Source organism: Poecilia latipinna, unplaced genomic scaffold (genome assembly GCF_001443285.1).
Source record: "Poecilia latipinna isolate Pla-1442-1.1 unplaced genomic scaffold, P_latipinna-1.0 Scaffold1651, whole genome shotgun sequence".
In the NCBI taxonomy this organism is placed as follows: Eukaryota; Metazoa; Chordata; class Actinopteri; order Cyprinodontiformes; family Poeciliidae; genus Poecilia; species Poecilia latipinna.
Genome location: NW_015114267.1, coordinates 6,489 through 28,596, shown reverse-complemented (window position 1 = coordinate 28,596; position 22,108 = coordinate 6,489). Strand labels below are relative to the sequence as shown.

The 22,108-nt window shown below is 36.6% G+C and overlaps 1 protein-coding gene across 1 annotated transcript; it reads left to right on the top strand.

Annotated features, from left to right (window-relative positions):
- Positions 1-1,502: 1,502 nt before the first annotated feature.
- LOC106964283 (uncharacterized) lies at positions 1,503-21,967 on the top strand. Its single transcript, XM_015059694.1, has 11 exons — positions 1,503-1,556; positions 2,802-5,388; positions 6,050-6,167; positions 6,776-6,989; positions 9,087-9,091; positions 10,720-13,214; positions 13,905-14,022; positions 14,278-14,513; positions 17,415-19,907; positions 20,482-20,599; positions 21,556-21,967. The coding sequence occupies exons 2-11, from the start codon at positions 2,829-2,831 to the stop codon at positions 21,794-21,796; spliced, it is 8,598 nt and encodes a 2,865-aa protein (XP_014915180.1). The 5' UTR covers positions 1,503-1,556; positions 2,802-2,828; the 3' UTR covers positions 21,797-21,967.
- The last annotated feature ends 141 nt before the right edge of the window (positions 21,968-22,108 follow it).

The window sequence follows — 22,108 nt, the reverse complement described above, 5'->3', positions numbered from 1 at the left end:
GATACATTCCATCATCATGTTGCACCGTCCAGTTCCCCTTTAGGTTTTATTTATTTATCGGACATGTTCCTCAACAACCTTTTGATAAACATGGTGGATTCTAAGATGCTGAGCTGGCCAAGTCCTGCAGCAGCAAAGATTATCCCCAAAATAAAAACCAATACCGTCACCTTCATGTTTCAAAGTTTGCATGAGGTTTTTTTCCCCAAGAATACAATTTGATCCATGCCAAACATGTCCAGGAGAAATGATGAGACGGGAAGCAGCGTGTTCTGGTTTGATGAAGCCCCGCTTTAGAGCTTTTAATTTCAAATTTGTATTCAAAATTAATTTCAATTCACATTTCTGTTATAAATTAAATGTTTATATGTTTACAATAAATTTCTATTCTCCTTATAATTATCTTTTTTTAAAATAATCCATTTCTATATGCCTGTTCATATGCCTCTATCTTTAAACATATAACCTGAAAATAGTGCTTTCATTTGGATATAGGATTTGGGTATTTTTTGTTACTTATATTAATTATTGTGATTTACGTCTTTAAAATACAAAAAATTCCCCTTAACTTTATATTTTTGCTCCAATGTAAAGAGTATGTAATTTTTAAATATTAAATGATTGACAATTTGATCAGATACTCGGTTCTTCAGCAGACTTTTTACCAAATATTTTTTCACTTTTACTCAAATGTGTTTGGATGGCTACTTTTTACTTTTACTTGAGTAAAAAAGAAACATCTCCCCACACTGAAAAAACATTAAAAGAAAGTTAATGTGATTGAATTAAGTGTGTCTAACTTACTTTATTTACATTTATTTAACATACCAACTTAATAAATTGACTTGGATTTATTATTTAATTTAATGTGTGAATAATTAAATCCATGCAATTAAAAACACAGAAATTGTGTTTTAATGACTAAAAGCTTCCAACATATCTTTTGTCCAATTTTTGTGCTTGGTGAAGTGACTTCCTCACAGACGTAAAACACGTTTACCTCCTCTGGCCACACTTTGTACTCTATTTATTCTGTTTTATTGCCTCACTCCCCTTTCACTTCAGTAAACTTCCTTGTGAAAGGACAGCAGTGCATCTGAAACAAGGAACTAAAGCGACACACAATAAGGAAAAGGTCAAAATCCAGATGGGGATTGTTTTGTCGGTGCATGTTACCACTAAAGGAAATTAACAATCTCACCTCAACTTATCCTGAAGACATTTTAAATATCTGTACCTCTAATAACGTACAGCATGATAAATCCTTCCAGATATAATTTTCAAAGAAATCTGCAGTATTTGTAAAATCATTTATATTTAAATCTATACTTAATTCATGATGACAAATCATTCAAATTAATTATAACAACATGGCTTGGTGCTATTTGGACACCTTCAGCATTTTAAACATTTTAATGAAGCCAAAATGCATCACATGCCTTCTGTTTTCCTTTTTAATTTAAGGAAGTCTCAAGAGAGATAGCTGACCACCCCTTTCAGTCCTCATTTCTCTATTTTAGCTCCAGAAATTGAACATGAAGATGTGACGACAATCAGTGAGTATCAATTACATTTATTAATCGCTGAACAACTGACAAATATGAAAAAAAGTTTCATTAACTTTCCATTTTTTCAAGAAAAGGAAACATTTACCTTTAAATTAAATTAAAGTTTGCTGTTTAGATATAAATGAAACACTATCAATGTGAACTCATGAAGTCAAATAGACTGAATGTGGTGTGCAGGATCAGTGTATCATTATGAACTCTGAACAATGAAAGATATTTACTGTTAAACAAAGATCAGATGTTTATTTTGGACACATGTCATGAAATCTTTAAACACGGTGAGAAACCAGCCTCTTAAACTCATAAAATTAACCATAAAATTAAAACATTTTTAACCTCATGGCTTTGTTAACGTCTGTAAATGACTAGACGAGCTTCACAATGAGAGTTTAGAGACAGGAAAACAGGAGCTCTTATAGAGTCTAACAGAAAAATTGTATTTCTGTTTTATTGTTTTTATTCTAATTTCTAAAATTAAATAAAATTTCTCTAGATTAATCCAGGTGGATTCACATCAGCCCAGTTCTCTGCCTATAAAGTCTGGTTCTTAGGCAAATTTATCATGATATATTTAATTTTGACAATGGTTCTCATGATAAAATCCAATTAATGATGTTTTAAAAAAAAACAATATAATTTGTATTTCAGGATTAATTTGTTTTGTATTTTTACTATTTTGTCGGCATTAGTAAATAAATACGTTATAAAAATGTGATAAAATGGATTAAAAAAAAGAGAAAGTCTCGTTTGTTAGATTGCACAATCAAACTTTTATGCGGACAACAGAAAAAAAATAAATCTCTGGTCCGCCTAAAAATCTAAGTCTCGGTTCGAAGGCATATGTGGACACAAGCGGGCCGGAAACCGCTCCAAAAGCAGGAAGCAGGCTGTAGCGCAGGGCATTCTGGGTAAATACATCCAAAACAAACATGTTAGATGGAGAAATGACTGTTAGTCTTTCACCAAAGATAAAAAAATAGATCCTACAACCGCTAAAATCTCCATTTTTGTTTACATTTTGTAAAGGAGGAAGATGCGTTCCGTGTTGTCTCCAGAGGATTGCATGTTGTTTCCTTCAGCGGCTTGTGGTGCAGCGCCACCACAGGCGAGGAGGGAAACAGCTTTTTCAATTAGTTTGGTTCGTTTGCAGTGTGAAAGAGAACCGCACCAGCTGAAAATGTTGCAATTACTGCAATTATTAATGAGAAATGTATTGCTTATTGTGCTCCACAGATGATCTACGTAACAAACTGAACAAGCATGGCTTTGCTTTTAAATTTCATCCTGAGACTTTTCTGTTTCCTCCTTCATATTAACCCCTCTCTGACCTATTCACTGAAAAACTGTTCAATACTTTATGAGGACAACCCGTCCGCTGGTGTTTCTGTGGACTGTGCGAACAGGGACCTTGTTTCCGTCCCTGACGACATTCCCAAAGAGGCCGTTTCAATTGAGCTCAGGGGCAACAGCATTCAGAAAATTAAAGAAGATTTCCGGGGCATGTCTAGGCTGAGATATCTGGGTCTGAGAAAAAGTGGCATCACTTCTGTGGATGATGGATGTTTCAATGATTTGGTTTCATTGGAAACACTTGTGATGAGAAACAACGACCTCTCCGCCCTGACTGCAAACATGTTCCAGGGTCTGTCGAATCTCACCACGCTTGATTTAAGCTCTAGTGGTATTTATTTCATCCATACATCTGCCTTTCGGTTCCTGACAAGCTTAAAAGTTTTGAACTTGGATTATAATGCGCTAAAAACCACTGACGAAATTCAGCCCATCTTTCAGCTACCACAGATACAGACGCTCAGCCTCAGATGTAACGAGCTGTCGTCTTTTGAGAGCAAAAACTTCCTGCTGAACAAATCCTCAAGTTTACAGCAGCTGTTTATTTCTGGTGGCTCCCTGAGAAAGTTCAGCATCACAACACCCACCTTCCCTCACCTTCAGGTGGTAGAACTGTCAACATGTTCAACACCAACCAAACTAAAATGGGACATATCTGACAAAACGTTACTAGAGAACATAACGCAGTTTTATGTTGAAGAGAACGCACTTTCCTTTAAAGGAGTGCAAAACGTCATGCAGAATCTCATCTCATTGAGACATTTCAAAATAAATATGGTGGTCAGGTGGATAAAGAGAGGGCTGCTATCTGCTGTCTGCAAAATTCAATCACTGAGGCGGCTGGATTTGTTCTACAACAACATGAACAACATGACTTTGAAACTTGCTCCTTGCTCTCAGCTCACAGAGCTTTACCTGCAGGAAACCAATTTAGATGAACTGACGAATGGCTCAATACAATCGATGAAGATGCTGCAGGTCCTAAATATGAGTGACAACCAGCTCACTAGAGTTTCACACGACATTAGGAGCCTCGCCTTCCTTAAGGTCCTGCACTTGGATAACAATTATATCTCAAAGTTGAGCTGTGAGGATTTTGAGAACACAACCCGTCTCGTGGAGCTTAATCTGAACACAAACCAGATTCCAAGTCTGGAGAGATGCGTTTTAGAGCATCTTACTGAGCTAAAGCATTTAGATCTGGGTTACAATAAGCTGAGAGCATTTGGAGACACATTTAAAGTCGCCCTGCATAAGCTCGAGTTCTTGGACATGAGTGAAAACGATATAGATGAATTATTTTCAAATACTTTCGAGGGTTTACAGTCCCTAAGACATTTAAAGATGGCAAGTGACGATTTAACATTGATGAAAATTAAAACATTTCCTGAATTGAGGAACCTGGTGGACCTAAATGTCTCATTCCCATTTGGGTATAAACCTAAACTTCAAGGATTGCAGCGCTTGGAAAATCTTACAGTTTACTTTGGAAAAGGATTTACTTTTAAAAATCCTTATCCAAACAAACATGGTGGCTTAAGTGATTTGAAGTTGTTAAAATCTCTCACAGTGATTGGCTGCACAGACCTCCCCTTTCGTCTGCAGAACCTAAAGGAAATGCTTGAAGCTATGGGACATCTGGAAGCTTTCGAAGCTGTGGGTGTGTTTGAGGAAGCTCCAGATGTAGATACATTCCAGTTCAACCCCCATCTCAGCAGCCTGACATTAACAAACACTGACATGTCCGATCTGAAACCTGAACTGTTTCGACCAATCCCAAACCTGCAAAGACTCGATCTCACCAACTCGATGCTGAGATCTATGGGCTTTTTGCTGCAAGCCAACCTTTCTGCACTCAAATATCTGAAACTGACAGACAATAAAATTATTATGATCAAGGAGTCTGTTTGGGAAGCTCTGCCGTCTCTAACGTACTTAGACCTGAGCTACAACCTGTTCACCTGTGATTGCTCGAACGCAGGTTTCATCCAGTGGGTGAAGACCAACAAGCAGACACAGGTAGTAGACGCTCCTCAATATAAATGTTCCTTTCCTGTCAGCAAAGAAGGAACCTTGCTACTAGATTTCCATACACAGTCCTGCTTTAACGGCAGCTTTCTCTGCTTCATTTCCACCACTTGTTTAGTCGTTCTGACTCTCCTCACATCCTTGGTTTACCACTTCCTAAGGCAGCATCTAGTCTATGCATTCCACCTCTTCCTGGCCTTTCTCTACGACAGCAAACGGAAGAAGAAGAACGATGGTCATCAGTTCGATGCCTTTGTGTCCTATAACGTCCACGATGAGGGCTGGGTTTACAGAGAGATGCTTCCAGTGTTGGAGGGAGAGCAGGGATGGAGACTCTGCCTGCACCACACATACTTCCAACCAGGTAACATATCAGTCCTGCACCACACATACTTCCAACCAGGTAACATATCAGTCCTGCACCACAGAGACTTCCAACCAGGTAACATATCAGTCCTGCACCACACAGACTTCCAACCAGGTAACATATCACCAGTACTTCTTCAGTTTGTGTTACAAACCTCTGAGACGTAATGCAGAAGATTTAAACCTGGAGTATGTATGACAGTATGAGATAGATAATCAGAAAAAAAAAATCTGTGCTAACTACTGAAATTCAAAGCTTGGTCAGAAATCACCCTTGTGTATGCATTGCGAACATAAAATAAGTTCAGACAAGATAATACTTTATTGATCCTCAAAAGGGGGAAATTTGTTTGTCCCAGCATAACACACAACAATAAAAAAATGAAAATAATAATAAAAATATATAGATAGAATCGTATGATGTATGCAGCTAATTTGCTGTCAGAAAATTAAGTATGAGTTAATCCCATGTAAAGAGAGCTCTGTACTCCACTACACAAAAACAAAAAACATTTGTTATCTAGTTCATATTATACAATCACGACATTTAACAAATAAGTAAATTTTCATTTAAAATAAAATGCTTTAAATAAAATTAAAACTGACATTTTTCTTAGAGTTGCGTAGCTTGAAAAAATACTGAAAACATTTTAAATTAATATTTAAACAAACAGCCCTTTTTTAGGTGAGTGTCTCTTCAAAAGACAGCTGGTTTACTGAAGTTGTTGTGTCCACAGGTAAACCCATCATAGAGAACATCACTGACGCCATTTACGGCAGCAGGAAGACCATCTGTGTGATCAGCCGCAGCTACCTGCAGAGCGAATGGTGCTCCAACGAGTTTCAAATGGCCAGGTGGGGATAAGTGTTCAGATATTATTCAGACAGGTTGAGAAAAAAACATAAGCATTGCATGTTGTTTCTGAAACGGTTGCCATGTTACGACTACTGAGCAAAGTTTTTATTTACTAAGAGAACGAGGCAAGAAGATGTAATCTGATAACACTTCAACCGAGAATTATTTAATCTCCACTGTAAATACCTTCAAACTTTTCTCAAACTAAACTGTGCAATACACATTAAAGACATTTATAGGGACATCAGATAAAATGAAAATGAATGGTGGCAAACCGTAAGATAATATTTACTGCAAAAAGCAATAAATAAATATACATATAATATGCTTTACCAAAAAACCTGAAGCAATACATGAAGTAATTTATTTTTCTAGCCATTTTTTTTGTTTGTTTTTTTGGGGCATTTTCTCAGGTGATCTTGTTTTCACAACTGCTGAAAAGCTCTATATTTTATAGTAATAACTTGGTTAAATATGGCATTTTAAAGTACCTGTAGCATATATTTTGTTTGCAGGTCTTACATTATAAAAAAGCATAAAAGCTGAATAAAGTTCTCCGTTGAGCGAGTAACTTAATTGTCTCCAGTTTTTGTCTGATTTCTTGCAGCTTTCGTCTATTCGACGAACAGAAAGATGTTCTGATTCTGCTGTTTCTGGAGGAGATTCCTGCTCATCACCTGTCTCCATATCACCGCATGAGGAAGCTGGTGAAGAAACGCACCTACCTGAGCTGGCCCCAGGCTGCACAACATCCGGGAGTTTTCTGGCAGAACGTCCAGAGAGCTCTGCAGGCAGGGGGCGCTCTCACTGAACTGGTACCGGCTGGACGCTGAAAGAAGCAGCAAAATGGAAGCTTATTGTAAAAGTTTGCAGCATAAAATCAAGAAAGAGGAAAAGAGTAAAGTCACTTTGCTTGGGGAGGCTTTGTATGAAAAAGCCACATGCTAAAATTAATATTCAAGTAAAAAAACGTTCTGATTTAATCTAAACTCCTACTGGGAAACGGCAAAAGTTTACTTTGTCTTTCTGATAAAGGATCTTCAGACAATCTTTAATTCAACACAGAATACTTAGTTTAATGTCACTGTACGCTGGTAAAATATTAAATATGTAGTTATTCAAAACTATTTTCACCCGGATATCAGTTAATTATAATAATATTTTTGCTTTATCACAATATCATTTAGTTAAGAATTTTGTCAGTATGTTAATGTTTTACTTATATTAAGTTTCAGAAATTATGTGTTTTTCAATAATTTTGATTGTCTAAGGTAGAAAATTATTATTGTTGTTGTCTTCCTGTAGATAAACAGTCTTTAGTACATTTTAATAAATTATTTAGGTCATGGATATTTATCAAGTAATTCATATAAACCACAGCCAACAATGTACACTTCTGTAAAAAGTCATTTTCATTAAACAAAATTCATTTTGAAAGGAATGCTGTTAAATTTAAATAAAATTACAATGCATAGAAAATATTGTCTTTTACTTGCTCCTGAAGGTTCAACAGCGCCCTCTAGTATCAGGCTTATTTACTGCAATGTAAATATGTGAACAGTTTCGCTCCACATTCACAGGAAAATTAAAGAGAAACAGAGAATGTGAACAATTTCTACTGTCTTTTGTAGCTTTTATAGTTTTTTTTAAATTATTTAATGTGGGATTTCAAAATGGGAAGGTTTGACCCTGACGACAGACAACTTAACACCAACTTCTATAAATTGACACTTATTGTTGCAACTTAGTCAAAGCCGCAATGAACTTAAATCAAATCTTAGTTCATCTAAAAATTGAAAATGGTATCAATCCCCAAAACGTCAGACAACAAATCACCCATTTTCAATGCAGCAGATGTCTACTTTAGGGTAAAGTTTATTTTGGAGTAAGATGGGTAAATATGTGCATTTCATCTTTTTTTCTTTTTATACAAACTGATAGGTAGGAAGTTTGAGTTTTTACCTCATTCATGTGAAGAGGAACTAATACAATAAACAGAAAACCGCAGGGAGAACAATGATGCTCCCAGAATTTGCATCTTAATGTTTCAAATTCAAAACACTTTTCTGTCAGTCCTGACAGATTTCTAGGAGAAATCCTGATCGTTGAAAAAAGAAGAGAAAATTAACTCTAAATGAGTTTGTGAAACAATATGTGTAAAACAAAATGTGGCCCTTCTGCTTTATTTACAGTGTAAGGAGTAAAACATTTTCCAAACTTTAGAAATTTAGAGTCATGCACCAGTCCCAGACCATCACAAATAATAAAAAATTTATTTATTTAGCTAATGAGCTCGATAACAAGAGGAAAACACATAGGCCTTAAGGCGGAATTTAAAAACACACACATATATATATATATATATATATATATATATATATATATATATATATATATATATATATATATACACACACACACACACACACACACACACACACACACAGTTAGAGCAGACATGTCAAAATTGTTAAAATATTAATAAAGTACTTCTTAAAATTAAATAATATTGAGCATTTTTCACACTGATCAGACCCCTGAGGATTTTGCAATTGTTTTGTAATTTTTTTTTGTAATTTAATTTTTGCTTAAATTTAGAAATATTTACAGTTATGGAGAAGCGGTATGAAGTACTGCCACCTGCAGGTAGGAGGAGTTAGCATCACTCAAACCCAACGTTTTCCAAATTTTTTGCAGAAAATGTGCGATGAACCAACATTAATGCATCAGTGTGAAAAAATGCGAGTATCTGTGAATTTGTGTAAATTTTCATGGTTGTGGAATCACAAAAACCAAAGGAGTGATTTGGCAGTAAGAAGATAAAAACTTCTCTAATATTAAGACACACAACTGTCAGGGCCACATAAGATGCTGTGGTGGGCCAGATTTGGCCCCTGGGCCTTGGGTTTGACACCCAGGATGGGTACTGAACAGAACCTGGGTTCACGCTCAAAACGGATGTGTTAATATCAACACAAAATGTGTCAAAAACAACATCAATGTGTATACATAACAACACATTTTCTTTGCTAATAATTCAAGACTTATTGTGTTAAAAATTATTTCATTAAATTATTTTACACAGTCATTAAATAATTTTAATACGTCAGTTGTGTTAAAATATTAGCAACGTAAATGTGTCGAATTTAACACAAACTGTGGTAATTGAAAAAATTTAACCAAATAAAACATTTACTGTGTTACTCTGATGTCATAAATTTGATGCAAAGCATCTTTTACAAATATTTAACAGATACTGAATTATTTTTTCTTTGTGTTAAAATATTGGTAAAACTCCATCTGAAGCTCTGACATGTTGCTTCTCTTTCTGATATGATGAAATAAATGTCAGCCAAATGCCGACAGGACAGAAAAAACAATGAATTTTACTCTTTAATCTTCAAAGCAGTTCCTGATTTTACCAGTCAGATGAACCCACTGATCACAGCTCTTCCCTCACTGAGGTACCAGATACACTGCAGTGCTTTGTTTGGGTTAATTGGCGGGTACTAAAAAGGTGAAGCAGTTTTAATCAAATGCGATGGTCATTGTCTCTTTCAGGTATAAAACAGGGAACTTATTCAAGGTCAACCTGGCATGAAAGACGAACGTCGGGTGTCAAACTGTGAGTATCAGAACCATTTATGCATCTTTTATTAATACAACATTCACTTTTTGAATGAAAGCATTAATTTTAGTGTAACTCTTCATCAAATATTTGATTCAGCTACAAGAAAAACTCTGCAAGAGAGAGTTTGGCATGAAATCTCACTTATTCTGATTTAATTTAAAAAAAAATAGGCAGCAATCATGTTGATGCCATGCATAAATAAAATAATGACAAGCGTGCATTTATTATTTTATCAACAGATTAAAATATTTATCAACCTTAAGACTAAAACTCATCATTTTGAGTCAGTGAAAAGAAGCCGGACATGATCAATAAAACTGATCATTTTGATGAAACTGAAGCCATTTATCTCATTTTTTTCTAAATGACTGATGTTTTTATATGCAGAGTACTAGGGACATATTAATAAAAAATAAAATAAAAAATGAAATAATGAGAATAAAGTCATAATATTTTGAGAATCAAGTTACAGTATTGCAACTTTATTTGTATAAAGTGACTTCATTACACAAATAAAGTCATAATATTATGAGAATAAAGTTGTACAAGAATAAAGTTGAAATAACGAGAATAAAGACATAGTATTACAAAAATGAAGTCACAGTAATACAAGAATAAAGTCATAATAATACGGGAATAACATCATAATATTTTGAGAATTTAATCATAATATTACTAGAATAAAATGAGAATGTTTTGACTTTATTCTTGTAATCCTATCAATTTATTCTTGTAATATAAATTTTTTACTTTTACTTTTTTCTTAGCGTGGCTCTAACACTGTCATATTTTCAAGTCACTATTTCTGTTAATTATAATAATTTCCTGCTATTGCAAATAAAATCATGATCACATTTTGCAGACATGATGTTTTGTTTCTTATTGCAGGCCTGAAGATCAAGATCCTTGTAATTCCCAAGGATGGCCACTAGGGGACACTTGTTATTATTTTTCATTTTGGAACCGTTTTGTCTTCTTCACATTACTCCATCGCTGGCTTACTCACTGAAAAACTGCACCATACTTTATCAGGAGACTCGCTCTGCTGAGGTTTCTCTGGACTGCGCAAACAGGAACCTCGAGACGATCCCTGACGACTTTCCTAAAAATGCTGCTTCGGTTCAACTTAACAACAACAGGCTGAAGAAAATCACCAGAAAGGACTTTTCCAAAATGTCACAGCTGAGAAGACTCCATCTTGGATTCAATCAAATTGACATTGTCTACGATCGTTCTTTCAGTGATTTGGTTTTCCTTAAAACACTTTCCATGGAACATAACAACCTCAACCACCTGACCAGAGACGTGTTTTATGGCCTGTCCAACCTCACACTCCTCAACCTCAGCAACAATTTCATTCAGTTCATTGACTGCTCTGCTTTTCGCCACATGTACTGTTTACAAACTCTAGATTTAGGCAACAATGACCTCCAACAAATTGTTGAGATCCAGCCCGTTTTACAGCTACCACAAATACAGACCCTCAAACTAAGATGCAACCGGTTTTCATCATTCGAGACCAAAGAGCTTTCTCTGAACTTCTCCAGTCTGAGAGAGATTGACATTTCTGGTCGAAACCTGGAAAGATTCAGCATCACAACTCCAATCTTCCCTTTCCTCCAAATGATAAGTCTGTCTGGATGTGAAGGAAATTCAACCCTTAAATGGGACATAACAGACAAAACGTTACTGAAACGTGTGGTGAAGCTGTACATTGCAGACGCTGTGTTGTCATTTATAGAAACGGAAAAAGTCCTGAAGAGTCTCTACTCATTGAGCCATCTCAGATTACAACATTTAGATGAGTGGATTAGGAAAGGATTATTGACCACTGTCTGCAAACTACCAGCTCTAAAAACACTGGATTTGCCTAACTGTCTGACCAATTTCACTCTTAAATTTCAGCCTTGCTCTGAACTTACTCAGCTTTACCTGAGAGAAAGTTACATTAGTAAACTACCAAAAGGCTCACTTCAATCATTAGAACAGCTGCAGTTCTTGAATCTGACCACCAACCGGCTCACCAACGTACCGTTTGACATAAGACACCTATCTTCTCTGGAGATCTTGCTTGTTGGCAACAATCTAATTTCAGAACTGAACTGTGAGGATTTTCTGAACACAACCCGTCTGATAGAGCTTTACCTGAATAACAATCGCATTACCAAACTGAAGCGATGCGTCTTGCAGGGTCTCACTGATCTGAAGGTTTTAGGTTTGAGTAACAATCTGATTTTGACAGTTGGAGACACCTTTAAAAAGACTCTGTTCAAGCTGGAGGTCTTAGATATGAGCCATAACTCTATCATATCTCTAGAATCAGGTGACTTTCAAGGTTTACAGAAACTAAAATATTTGAATGTGACAAGAAACTCAATTGGAAAAGTAAATCCTGAAGTGTTTCAGGAGTTAATCAACCTGGAATCTCTTACAGTATGTCTCCCATATGATTATGAACCTAATTTCACGGGACTACAACTTTTAGAGCATATTACATTGTATTTGTACAATGATGGCATTTTAAAAACCCATCATTCAAACATTAATGAAAGCTTTTTTACCTTAAAATCTATGAAAACGCTCACTATGATCTCCAAAGACTGTCACTACGGCTTTCCGCTCGACATGCCAACTGAGCTCCTCCAGTCTATGAAGCATTTGGAAAGTTTCCGCGCCCTGAATATCTACATAAACGCCCCACCTGCAGAAACATTTCATTTTAATCCCCAGCTCAAAAGTCTGACACTTGCAGAAACAGATTTGTCAAACTTGAATCCTGGTATGTTTCTACCAATCCCAAACCTGCAGACTCTTGATCTTGCAAAATGCAAAATCAAGTCTTTGGATTTCTTGACGCAGGCCAATCTTTCTGCTCTCAGATATCTGAAACTCTCCAACAACGAGATCAGTCAGATCAAAGAATCAGTCTACCAGGCTCTCCCGTCTTTAACGTACTTGGACCTGAGCAACAACCCATTCACCTGCGAGTGCTTAAATGCAGATTTTATCACATGGGTAAAGAGCAACAAGGAAACACAGGTTATAAACGCTCATCAGTACGTTTGTTCCTTCCCGGTACACAAACAGGGAACCTTGTTGCTAGACTTTGATATCCAGTCCTGTTGGGACCAAGGCAACTTTTTCTTCTTCGTTTCCAGCTCTAGTTTGGTTGTTCTCACTCTCCTCACATCCTTCGTCTACCACTTCCTGAAGTGGCATCTCATCTACATGTTCCACCTCTTTCTGGCATTTCTCTATGACAGCAGGAAAGGGAAGAAGGCAGACTCCTACCAGTTTGACGCCTTTGTGTCCTATAACTCCCAAGATGAGGATTGGGTTTACCATGAAATGCTTCCTGTGCTGGAGGAAGAACAAGGATGGAGACTCTGTCTGGATCACAGAGACTTCCAACCAGGTAAAGGATGGATTTTACTATGTTTCTCTTTGTTTTTTCAAAGAAAATGTCATTTTTTAGCGTTCCTTGTATTGTCTGTCTATACTTCAACATATTTTTACTCAAGTTAAAGTAAAAAGTTGCCATCCAAGAAATTACTTAAGTAAGAGTAAAAAGGAATTTGGTAAAATATCTACTCAAGTACTGAGTAACTGATCAAATTATCAATCATTTAAAATTTCTGGATTTTATACCCACTGAATCAAAAACATGTTTTAGCCAAAAATTCAGCAGACACAGACCTACAGTTTTTGTTAAAGTTTCATATTTTTTTATTGAAAGAAACTTTACTTTGCCTGATTTGGCTTTTTTTTTTTTTTTTTGCTAACTATATGAATTATTGTCATTTTGGTCTTTAAAATATCAAATTTTCCACATAACTTTATACTTTTGTCCAACTGATGGTGTCATTTTAAAATATTAAATGATTGATAATATGATCAAATTACTTGGAAGGCTACTCTTTACTTTTATTTGAGCAATAATATGTTGAAGTAGTGCTACTCTTACTTGAGTACAATCTTTGGGTACTCTGCCCACCTCTGCTCATAGTGTAATATTAAAGCAGAAAGTTTTGCTGCTCTTTTAATGTCATTGCCTGGTAAAGTTTCTTAAAGACACTCTGATGCACCATATACGTTGTGTCCACAGGTAAACCCATCATAGAGAACATCACCGATGCCATTTATGGCAGCAGGAAAACCATCTGTGTGATCAGCCGCAGCTACCTGCAGAGCGAATGGTGCTCCAGAGAGATCCAGATGGCCAGGTATCTCTATTCAATGAGAAAATAAGAATATGGATGCTTCATAAAACAATATAAACCTTTCCAACTATCAATTACAGAATCAGGAACTCCCAGTGGTACTAATGACATAAAACCTTATTTGATCTCACTGATTGAAAAATGAGAACATTAGTTCAAGATTTACATTTCTTGTTATGACAGACAACAAACGAGGATTTTGAGTTGAATATGAATTTCTGCATAGATTTAATTCCCATTTCATCTGACCTCTTGCAGTTTCCGCCTGTTTGACGAGAAGAAAGACGTGCTGATTCTGTTGTTTTTGGAGGACATCCCTCCTCAGCATCTGTCTCCTTACCACCGCATGAGAAAGCTGCTGAAGAAATGCACCTACTTAAGCTGGTCTAAGGCTGAAAAACATCCAGGAGTTTTCTGGCAAAACGTCCGGAAAGCTCTGCAGACAAAGGACGATCCCCCTAAAAACCCAGCTCTCCTAACTGGACCAACACAATGCTGAGAGAAGTCAGAGAGTGTAGTCCCACTGAGAAGCTTTCAATAAAGATTTCTAAAAAGGGAAATCTTAAAACTGCATAGCTACTGTATATTGACCCTTTGCATCTACGTCACGCAATCAGGCGCCATGATGGACGTCGCAAGTGAGCGACGGGAGTATTGAGCAAAGAGACTGAAATTGTTTTCATAAGTTGTTTTTGCCAGTTCATTCGTGGCTTCTTCTTGTTCAATCAAACTAAATTGTCTTTGAACGTAACACACCTGGTCGGGGCTCATAGACGGCACATTTACAAAAGATGAAAACAGCTAGCTTAGAAACCGACCCATACCTCCTCAATCCTGATGTGTTGATCAAATTACCGACTGTGCCTGAATTCACACCGCATGATTTACATCACCAAGTCACAAACAGCGTTTCTCCTCACACCGGAGGAGCCTATAAAACGTACAGAAGACGAGATGCTAACCAGTTTTTTTTCATACATGCTAGGCTACATGACGGTGCGGCACCGTCTCCATGGTTACCAACGGTTAGACGCGTACTTTCTCCATAATGCGATATTTTATATCTTTCTAATTACACTTACTTTTAACGTAATCTTCTTACATTGTGAAAAGCGTTCGCTGCAAATCCGCGGTTACACCGAGGGCTGATTATGACTAACGGCTGCTATCCACCGTCGCCATCTTTCCTCATTAAAAGTCATACAATAAAATGACAAGTTTGGTTTCTATCCTTGTCTATTTGTGCAGTCGACCGCGCAGCATCCTGTCACCATTTTTAAAGTGAAATCAACTAAATAAAAGCGATTTTTGGTTACCGGCTGCCTGTTTACAGGCTTTAAATTAACGCATCGGTTGTTTTGACGTCTGTCATGGCGGAGTGGGCGGAGTTCTGAAGAGCGTGACGTCATGTGGAAAGGGTCAATAACTTAAACTCACAATCCGTAAGCAAGGAACTGTTTATATAAGACTGCATGAGTCAAGCTTTATGTTCAGTGCTCAGTCCAACATCTGGAATTATGAAGATAAATGCAAATAGTATAAAAAGTATATAAAAAATATCTGTTTATCCAAAGTACGATAGGATATTATTATGTTTGTATGAATAGCTAAAGGAGGTTTAAATTGTCATCCATGAGTAGTGGTCACATTCAGGCAAAAGGGGAACAAATAACACAAAGAACCACTGGCATTCTGTGAAAAACTCCATGTATTGAATTTACATCTCACTTTATGCTTCTTTTTTTCTTTTTAGTTTATTTCACTTTTTAGTTTATTGAACTTTTGTTACTATTCTTCACAAGTGTGTATCTTACGTGTGTAAAAAACAAATAAAGAACCTCATTGGTGCTTTACCCTGATGTATGTAAAGGTTGTGTCTGTGCAGCAATTAAACACTTCTTTCTGAATGCGTTTAAAAGAATCTCAGTGAAGACAACACAACAGTGGAGGGTCATGAGGGTTGTATCTTCCTATTTTCCTTATTTAGTAACTGAAGTCGCTCACATCACAAGTGGTAGTGAGTCTGTTGGTGTTGGTGTGACTTTCAGAGAAATAAGGAGGAAGTCTAACAACGCAAACATTTTACGCTTCGCTTGACACAAGTGCCTTCCTGTGAGTATCAGAAACTTTATTGATTCAATCAATGACTGGAAATTCCTACATTTAAGGAATATTTTGTTGGTTAAACGTTGCACCTATTCTGTGAGAAAGAACACGTTATGTGTAATTGTTTCTAAGCTAATGCAGGAAAAAATTGTGATTACATAATATGTTGCAAGTTAAATAATGCCCATTCCTGACAAACTAAAAATTTAAAATAAAATTCTATTGTGAGATGATACTTAGATTAAAAAGTCAGTGAAGTATTCCAGTATAGTTTTTGCAAAAAATAACATCCTTGGGTAAATCTTTGACTTGGTTATTTACGTTTTTGTGCTCGTTGTTTTGTCCAGCTGTAGCTGTTTTATCCCATTTTCATGAAATACGTCTTAAAGTTTTGTTCAAAGTTTCTGTCACTTTTGCCAAAATCATCATGTTTGTGATTGGGGCACATAATATGATAAAAAAAACACATAATTCAAAACACATAGTTTTGGTGATATGCATTTTTATCAGCTTGACTACAAACTTTTAGAACAAACCAAGTAGATTTTTATGAAAAGATGATCTGTAAATCATTGTTGAACATAAATGTAGAATTTAAATAATGAAAGAAAAGCATTAATTTCCAAAATTTTGCAGCATCAATGATTGTTTAGTTTCTTGGTGAAGAAACATCTCTTATTCTTGGCAGAAAGAACAAAACATAAATAACTTTTTTCTAAAACGATCAGCAAAATTACTGAACGACTACATCCAGTTCTGCTTTTAGTAAAAGTTTAAAAATGTCTGTAGTCCAGTTTGCTCAGCAACTCCTCTAACCCTGCAAACATATTGCTATTAAAAATAGCAATATGCAGAGTGTGACAAATGTTGTAAATCTGATTAAAAAAATAAAAAGAAAAGAAACAAACACCGTCATTCATCCCCTTTTTTGGATTTGTTTCTTAGACCGTCTTATAGCTCAGTAGGCATTTTCTGTGACTTTGTTGCTCAGTTTTCTGCTTTGATAAACTTCTAGTTCAACTTAATTTCGCACAGGAGAAACAAATTGTTGAAGCATTTCAAAGATTACCAGTAGAAACCAGATGCATCATGGGAAAGGGTGGGAATATTTTTGTCAAATATGTTCAAATGTTTCACTTTTTGTCTGAAAATGTGATATTTTCTAAAGTTTTCCAAAATAAATCTTTGTCATTAACTAAGAAAGTTGCACTAAGTATTTTTTCTCTGTTTTCAGGTTTTCTGCAGACAACCATCATGGAACAACACTGATAAAAAAAACTAACCTAAAATAAGCATGGCTGCAAGAGGAAGTGTGCATTTTTATTTCACACGCAAACTTCTCTGCCTCTTGCTTCATCTCAATCTTTCGCTGCATTACTCTTTGAAAAACTGCACAAAGGAAAGTTCCTCTGCTGAAGTTTCTCTGGACTGTGCAAACAGGAAGCTTGTGATCATCCCTGATGACATCCTGAAAGACGCCGTTTCAGTAAAACTTGGACACAATTTCATTCAGAGAGTTAACCAAAGAGATTTTTGTGGCATGTCAAAGATGAAAATCCTGCATCTTGAGTACAATAAAATCGTCCAGGTGGATGATGGTTCTTTCACCGATCTGGTGTCACTGAAAACTCTCGACATGAGGGAAAACAAACTCACCAACCTGACAAGCAACGTCTTCCAGGGCCTGTCCAACCTCACCATGCTCGACCTCTCACACAACTTCATCCGGTTCATGCATGACTCAGCGTTTCGGGTTCTGACCAGCTTAGAAACTGTGAATTTCTATTCGAATATGCTCCAGCAAATTGTTGATATTCAGCCCATCCTACGACTACCACATATTCACACCGTCGACCTTACCTACAATCCATTCTGCTCTTTTGAAACAAAAGATCTCCATCTGAATTTTTCCTCAGGTCTTAAAGAGTTGTCTGTTCGTAGTGAACACCTCATAAAATTTGGCATCACTACACCAATTTTTCCTCATCTCCATAAATTAGATGTTTCTATGTCTTCGCAAAGCAGTGCACGATGGGATTTACCAGACAAACCATTACTAAAGAACGTGACACACTTGTGTCTTGAAATACTTTCACTTTCCAATGAGGAGATTCAAAAAGTCCTGCAGACTTTCTACTCACTTTATCACCTACGACTATATTTTACATACATCCGGTTTCGGGATGGACTGTTGGCTATTGCCTGCAAAACACCAACACTGAGAAAGCTGGATTTGTCTGAAATCGATTTCAGTATGTATACTCTCAAACTTGCACAATGCTCTCAGCTCACAGATCTTGATCTGTCCCTTTGTGTAATAAGTGAACTTCCAGAAGGATCAATGGACTCAATGAGGCAAATGAGGTTTTTCAACGTGAGCTACAACAAGCTAAAAAAGATCCCGCATGACATCAGGAGCCTCTCCTCCCTTGAGATCTTGATTATGAATGATAACATCATTTCCCACTTGGGCTGTGAGGATTTTGTTAACACAACGCATCTTACAGAACTACACCTAAATGGTAACAGAATTGCCAAAGTGCAAAGATGCGTCCTGGAAAGTCTTACTAACCTAAAGCTTTTAAATTTGAGCGACAATTTGCTCGTGACGTTCAGAGCCTCCACCAAAGTTGGCCTGCAGAAGCTTGAGATCTTGGATTTAAGTCAAAACTTTATAAAATTTCTCAATAATTATGATTTCCAAGGCTTACCTTCCCTGAAACATTTGAATGTGACATCATATTTTATGACCTATCTAAAATATCATACATTTTTGGGACTAAAAAGCCTAAAATCGTTTTCTGGATCATTTCCACTATATTTTGTAAATTTGAGAACTTTGCCACAGTTGGAAAATATTCAAGTCAACTTCAAATTCAATGGCCCTTTCAAAACTCCTTATTTAAAAACCTATGAAGACTCCATCAAGATAAAATCCTTAAAAAGTGTCTCGGTGGCCTGCAGGTATGATCACCCGGGTCTGATCTACTACCTGGAAAGAGGAATCCTTCATAACATGAAGCATCTGGAATATTTTAAAGCTGAGAATATTTATCTGAGTGCTCCATATTCAAACACTTTTCAGTCCAACCAGAAGCTGAGGAGTCTGACATTTACGAAGACGGATTTGTCAGAGTTACAACCTGAACTGTTTCTTCCAGTCCCAAACCTGGAGAGTCTCGATCTCTCCGAGTCTCAGCTGAAGTCTTTGGATTTCCTGGTACACGCTAATCTGCCTGCACTCAGATATCTGAACCTGGCCGGCAACGAGTTGAATGTGATTAACAAGACAGTTTTCCAGTCTCTACCGTCTCTAACGTTCTTGGACCTGGACAAAAACCCGTTCACCTGCGAGTGCTCAAACGCAGATTTTATCCAGTGGGTAAAGAGCAACACGCAGACCCAGGTGGTAAACGCTCATCAGTACGTTTGCTCCTTTCCTGTGTCCAGACGGGGGAGCTTGTTGCTGGACTTTAATTTCCAGCCCTGTTTGGATGATGGCGGGTTTCTCTGCTTCATTTCCAGCTCTTGTCTGGTTGTTCTGACTCTCCTCTCATCCTTCGTTTACCACTTTCTGAGGTGGCATCTCACCTACACCTTCCACCTCCTCCTGGCCTTTCTCTATAACAGCAGGAAGGGGAGGAAACGAGACCCTCACCAGTTTGACGCCTTTGTGTCGTATAACGTCCGCGATGAGGGCTGGGTTTACAGAGAGATGCTTCCTGTACTGGAGGGACAGCAGGGCTGGAGACTCTGCCTGCACCACAGGGACTTCCAACCAGGTGAACTCTGCTTTTATCTGGGCTTTTTAATTCACAGTTCTGATCGAGTCAAGACAAGACATTTTATGCATATAGTTTCTCCCCGATGGTTTTCTCGAGAAAAATTAATTCCCCGATGGTTTTTCCAAGATCGAGAGTTACTTTCTTTTTCCCAATAGTTTGCTCAAGATAACGTGTTAATTTACCATTTTAAAGATACTTTTTCCGATTATTTTCTCGAGATAAGTTAATTAGCTCTTTTCCGCATTTTTCTCCAAAGTTTGTTTTTCCCAGAAACAATGAGTTAATTTCTCATTTTGCATATATATTTTATTCTGACGGTTTTCGCAGAAGGCGTTAATTTCCTCAAGTTTTTTTTGTTCATGATGTAATTTACTTAGCTGTAACAGGCTATTTTACTGCTGTACTGGGCTTAATAAATGGAAGATTAAGCCTGAATGACTCATTTAATCAGCATAAACAAAATGAATACTTTTATCGTTATCTGTGTTTTATTACCATTTCATCGGGTTTTTTTAAATCAGATTTTAAACTGTTGCTGTTTTTATCGTAACCCTCTCATATCATATCACAGGTAAACCCATCATAGAGAACATCACCGATGCCATCTACGGCAGCAGGAAGACCATCTGTGTGATCAGCCGCAGCTACCTGCAGAGCGAATGGTGCTCCAGAGAGATCCAGATGGCCAGGTGGGGGCGCTGTCTCTGACCTGTTAATCTCAAGAATAAAGCTCTTTTAGATATAAATATATCAGCTGTCTAAGTAAAGCAAAATTTTATCTATTTCATCCATTTTATTATTCAGAATGTTTATTATGTGTAGCCTATGAATTTTTATGGACCTATAGGAGGCGCTGTCTCTCAATAAAACATTTTATCTTTTAACAAAATATAAATTTTTACTCTAGATAGGACATTATCACTGACAAACATTTTATATTTTCCAACAAACAACAAATATATCCAACTGGGACATTTTTATTGTATTTCTTACTTTCTAAAGTTGATCAAGAGAAACAAAGTGTAATAAAATGACTTTTCAGGTACATTAAACTAATATTATTAATAAAGGTTTAAAATAACTGGAGTTGGGAACAGAAACGCTGGATGAGGATGATGGTAAACAAGTAAAACATAAATATCCAAAGATGTTTAAGAACATAAATGTTTCATGTAATCCTGTTGCAACAAACTGATTAATTTGACTTAGTGGACAGAACACAAACAAAGCCAAAAATGTAGCATGAACCAGGGCTCGCAGATGCTACAAAAACAAACATGAGAAGAAAAGTTTGTTGGTTTTTCTCCTTTTATTCTACATTATTCTGTCCATACAGACATAAAAAAACCATATAGAAAATATAACTTGCACACAGTTTAGCTAAATGTGTTCTCCCCACTCTCACATGAATGCAAAAGGCCTGTATGCTGCTCAGTGTATAAGTAGATTGATAAAATAAGGTATTGCAAAGTTTCATTTTCTTTTATATCAGAAATACTAATTAGTTTGATTAGAAAACTCTTCAGGTTTATGATTTAAATAAAATGTTTAAATAAAATTAGGCTAATGTTCTTGGAAAGTGTTCTGCAACTACAAGACAGTGTTTGATAGCTTTACTGTTTTTCTTTTGTCTGATTTCTTGCAGCTTTCGCCTGTTTGATGAGCAGAAGGATGTTTTGGTCCTGCTGTTTTTAGAAAACATTCCTGCTCATCATCTGTCTCCATATTACCGCATGAGGAAGCTGGTGAAGAAGCGCACCTACCTGAGCTGGCCTCAGGCTGCACAACATCCGGGCGTTTTCTGGCAGAACGTCCAGAGAGCTCTGCAGGCAGGGGGCGCTCTCGCTGAAAACACGGACCTGCTGCTGGGACCGGCAGGACGATGAGAGACGTCACAGATCTCTAAGAAATAAAAGATAAATCAGGAATATATGCAAATCCTCATCTGTGAAACCATCGCACTTATTTCTTTTTATAATAATTTCAATGCTTAAAAAAACTGAACATTTCTCAATGAACCTTTACTTCTTGTAAAATACGATTAAAAATCACATCACTAAAGATGCCAAGTGAGTTAAAGTCATTCATGAACTCCTCTGGATGAAACAGAAGTGCAAACAGAAATATCAGAAGAAAACTGATGTGTGTTTCTATTATTTATTTTATTTTTTAGTGATGTGAATATTCACTGTAAAACA

Excerpts from the sequence above, each read along its gene's own strand:
- LOC106964283 (XM_015059694.1), top strand. The coding sequence starts at position 2,829 with ATGGCTTTGCTTTTAAATTTCATCCTGAGACTTTTCTGTTTCCTCCTT. Across the intron at positions 14,514-17,414 it reads CCTAACTGGACCAACACAAT|TAAGCATGGCTGCAAGAGGA; the intron begins GCTGAGAGAAGT and ends ACTAACCTAAAA. Across the intron at positions 19,908-20,481 it reads CCACAGGGACTTCCAACCAG|GTAAACCCATCATAGAGAAC; the intron begins GTGAACTCTGCT and ends ATCATATCACAG.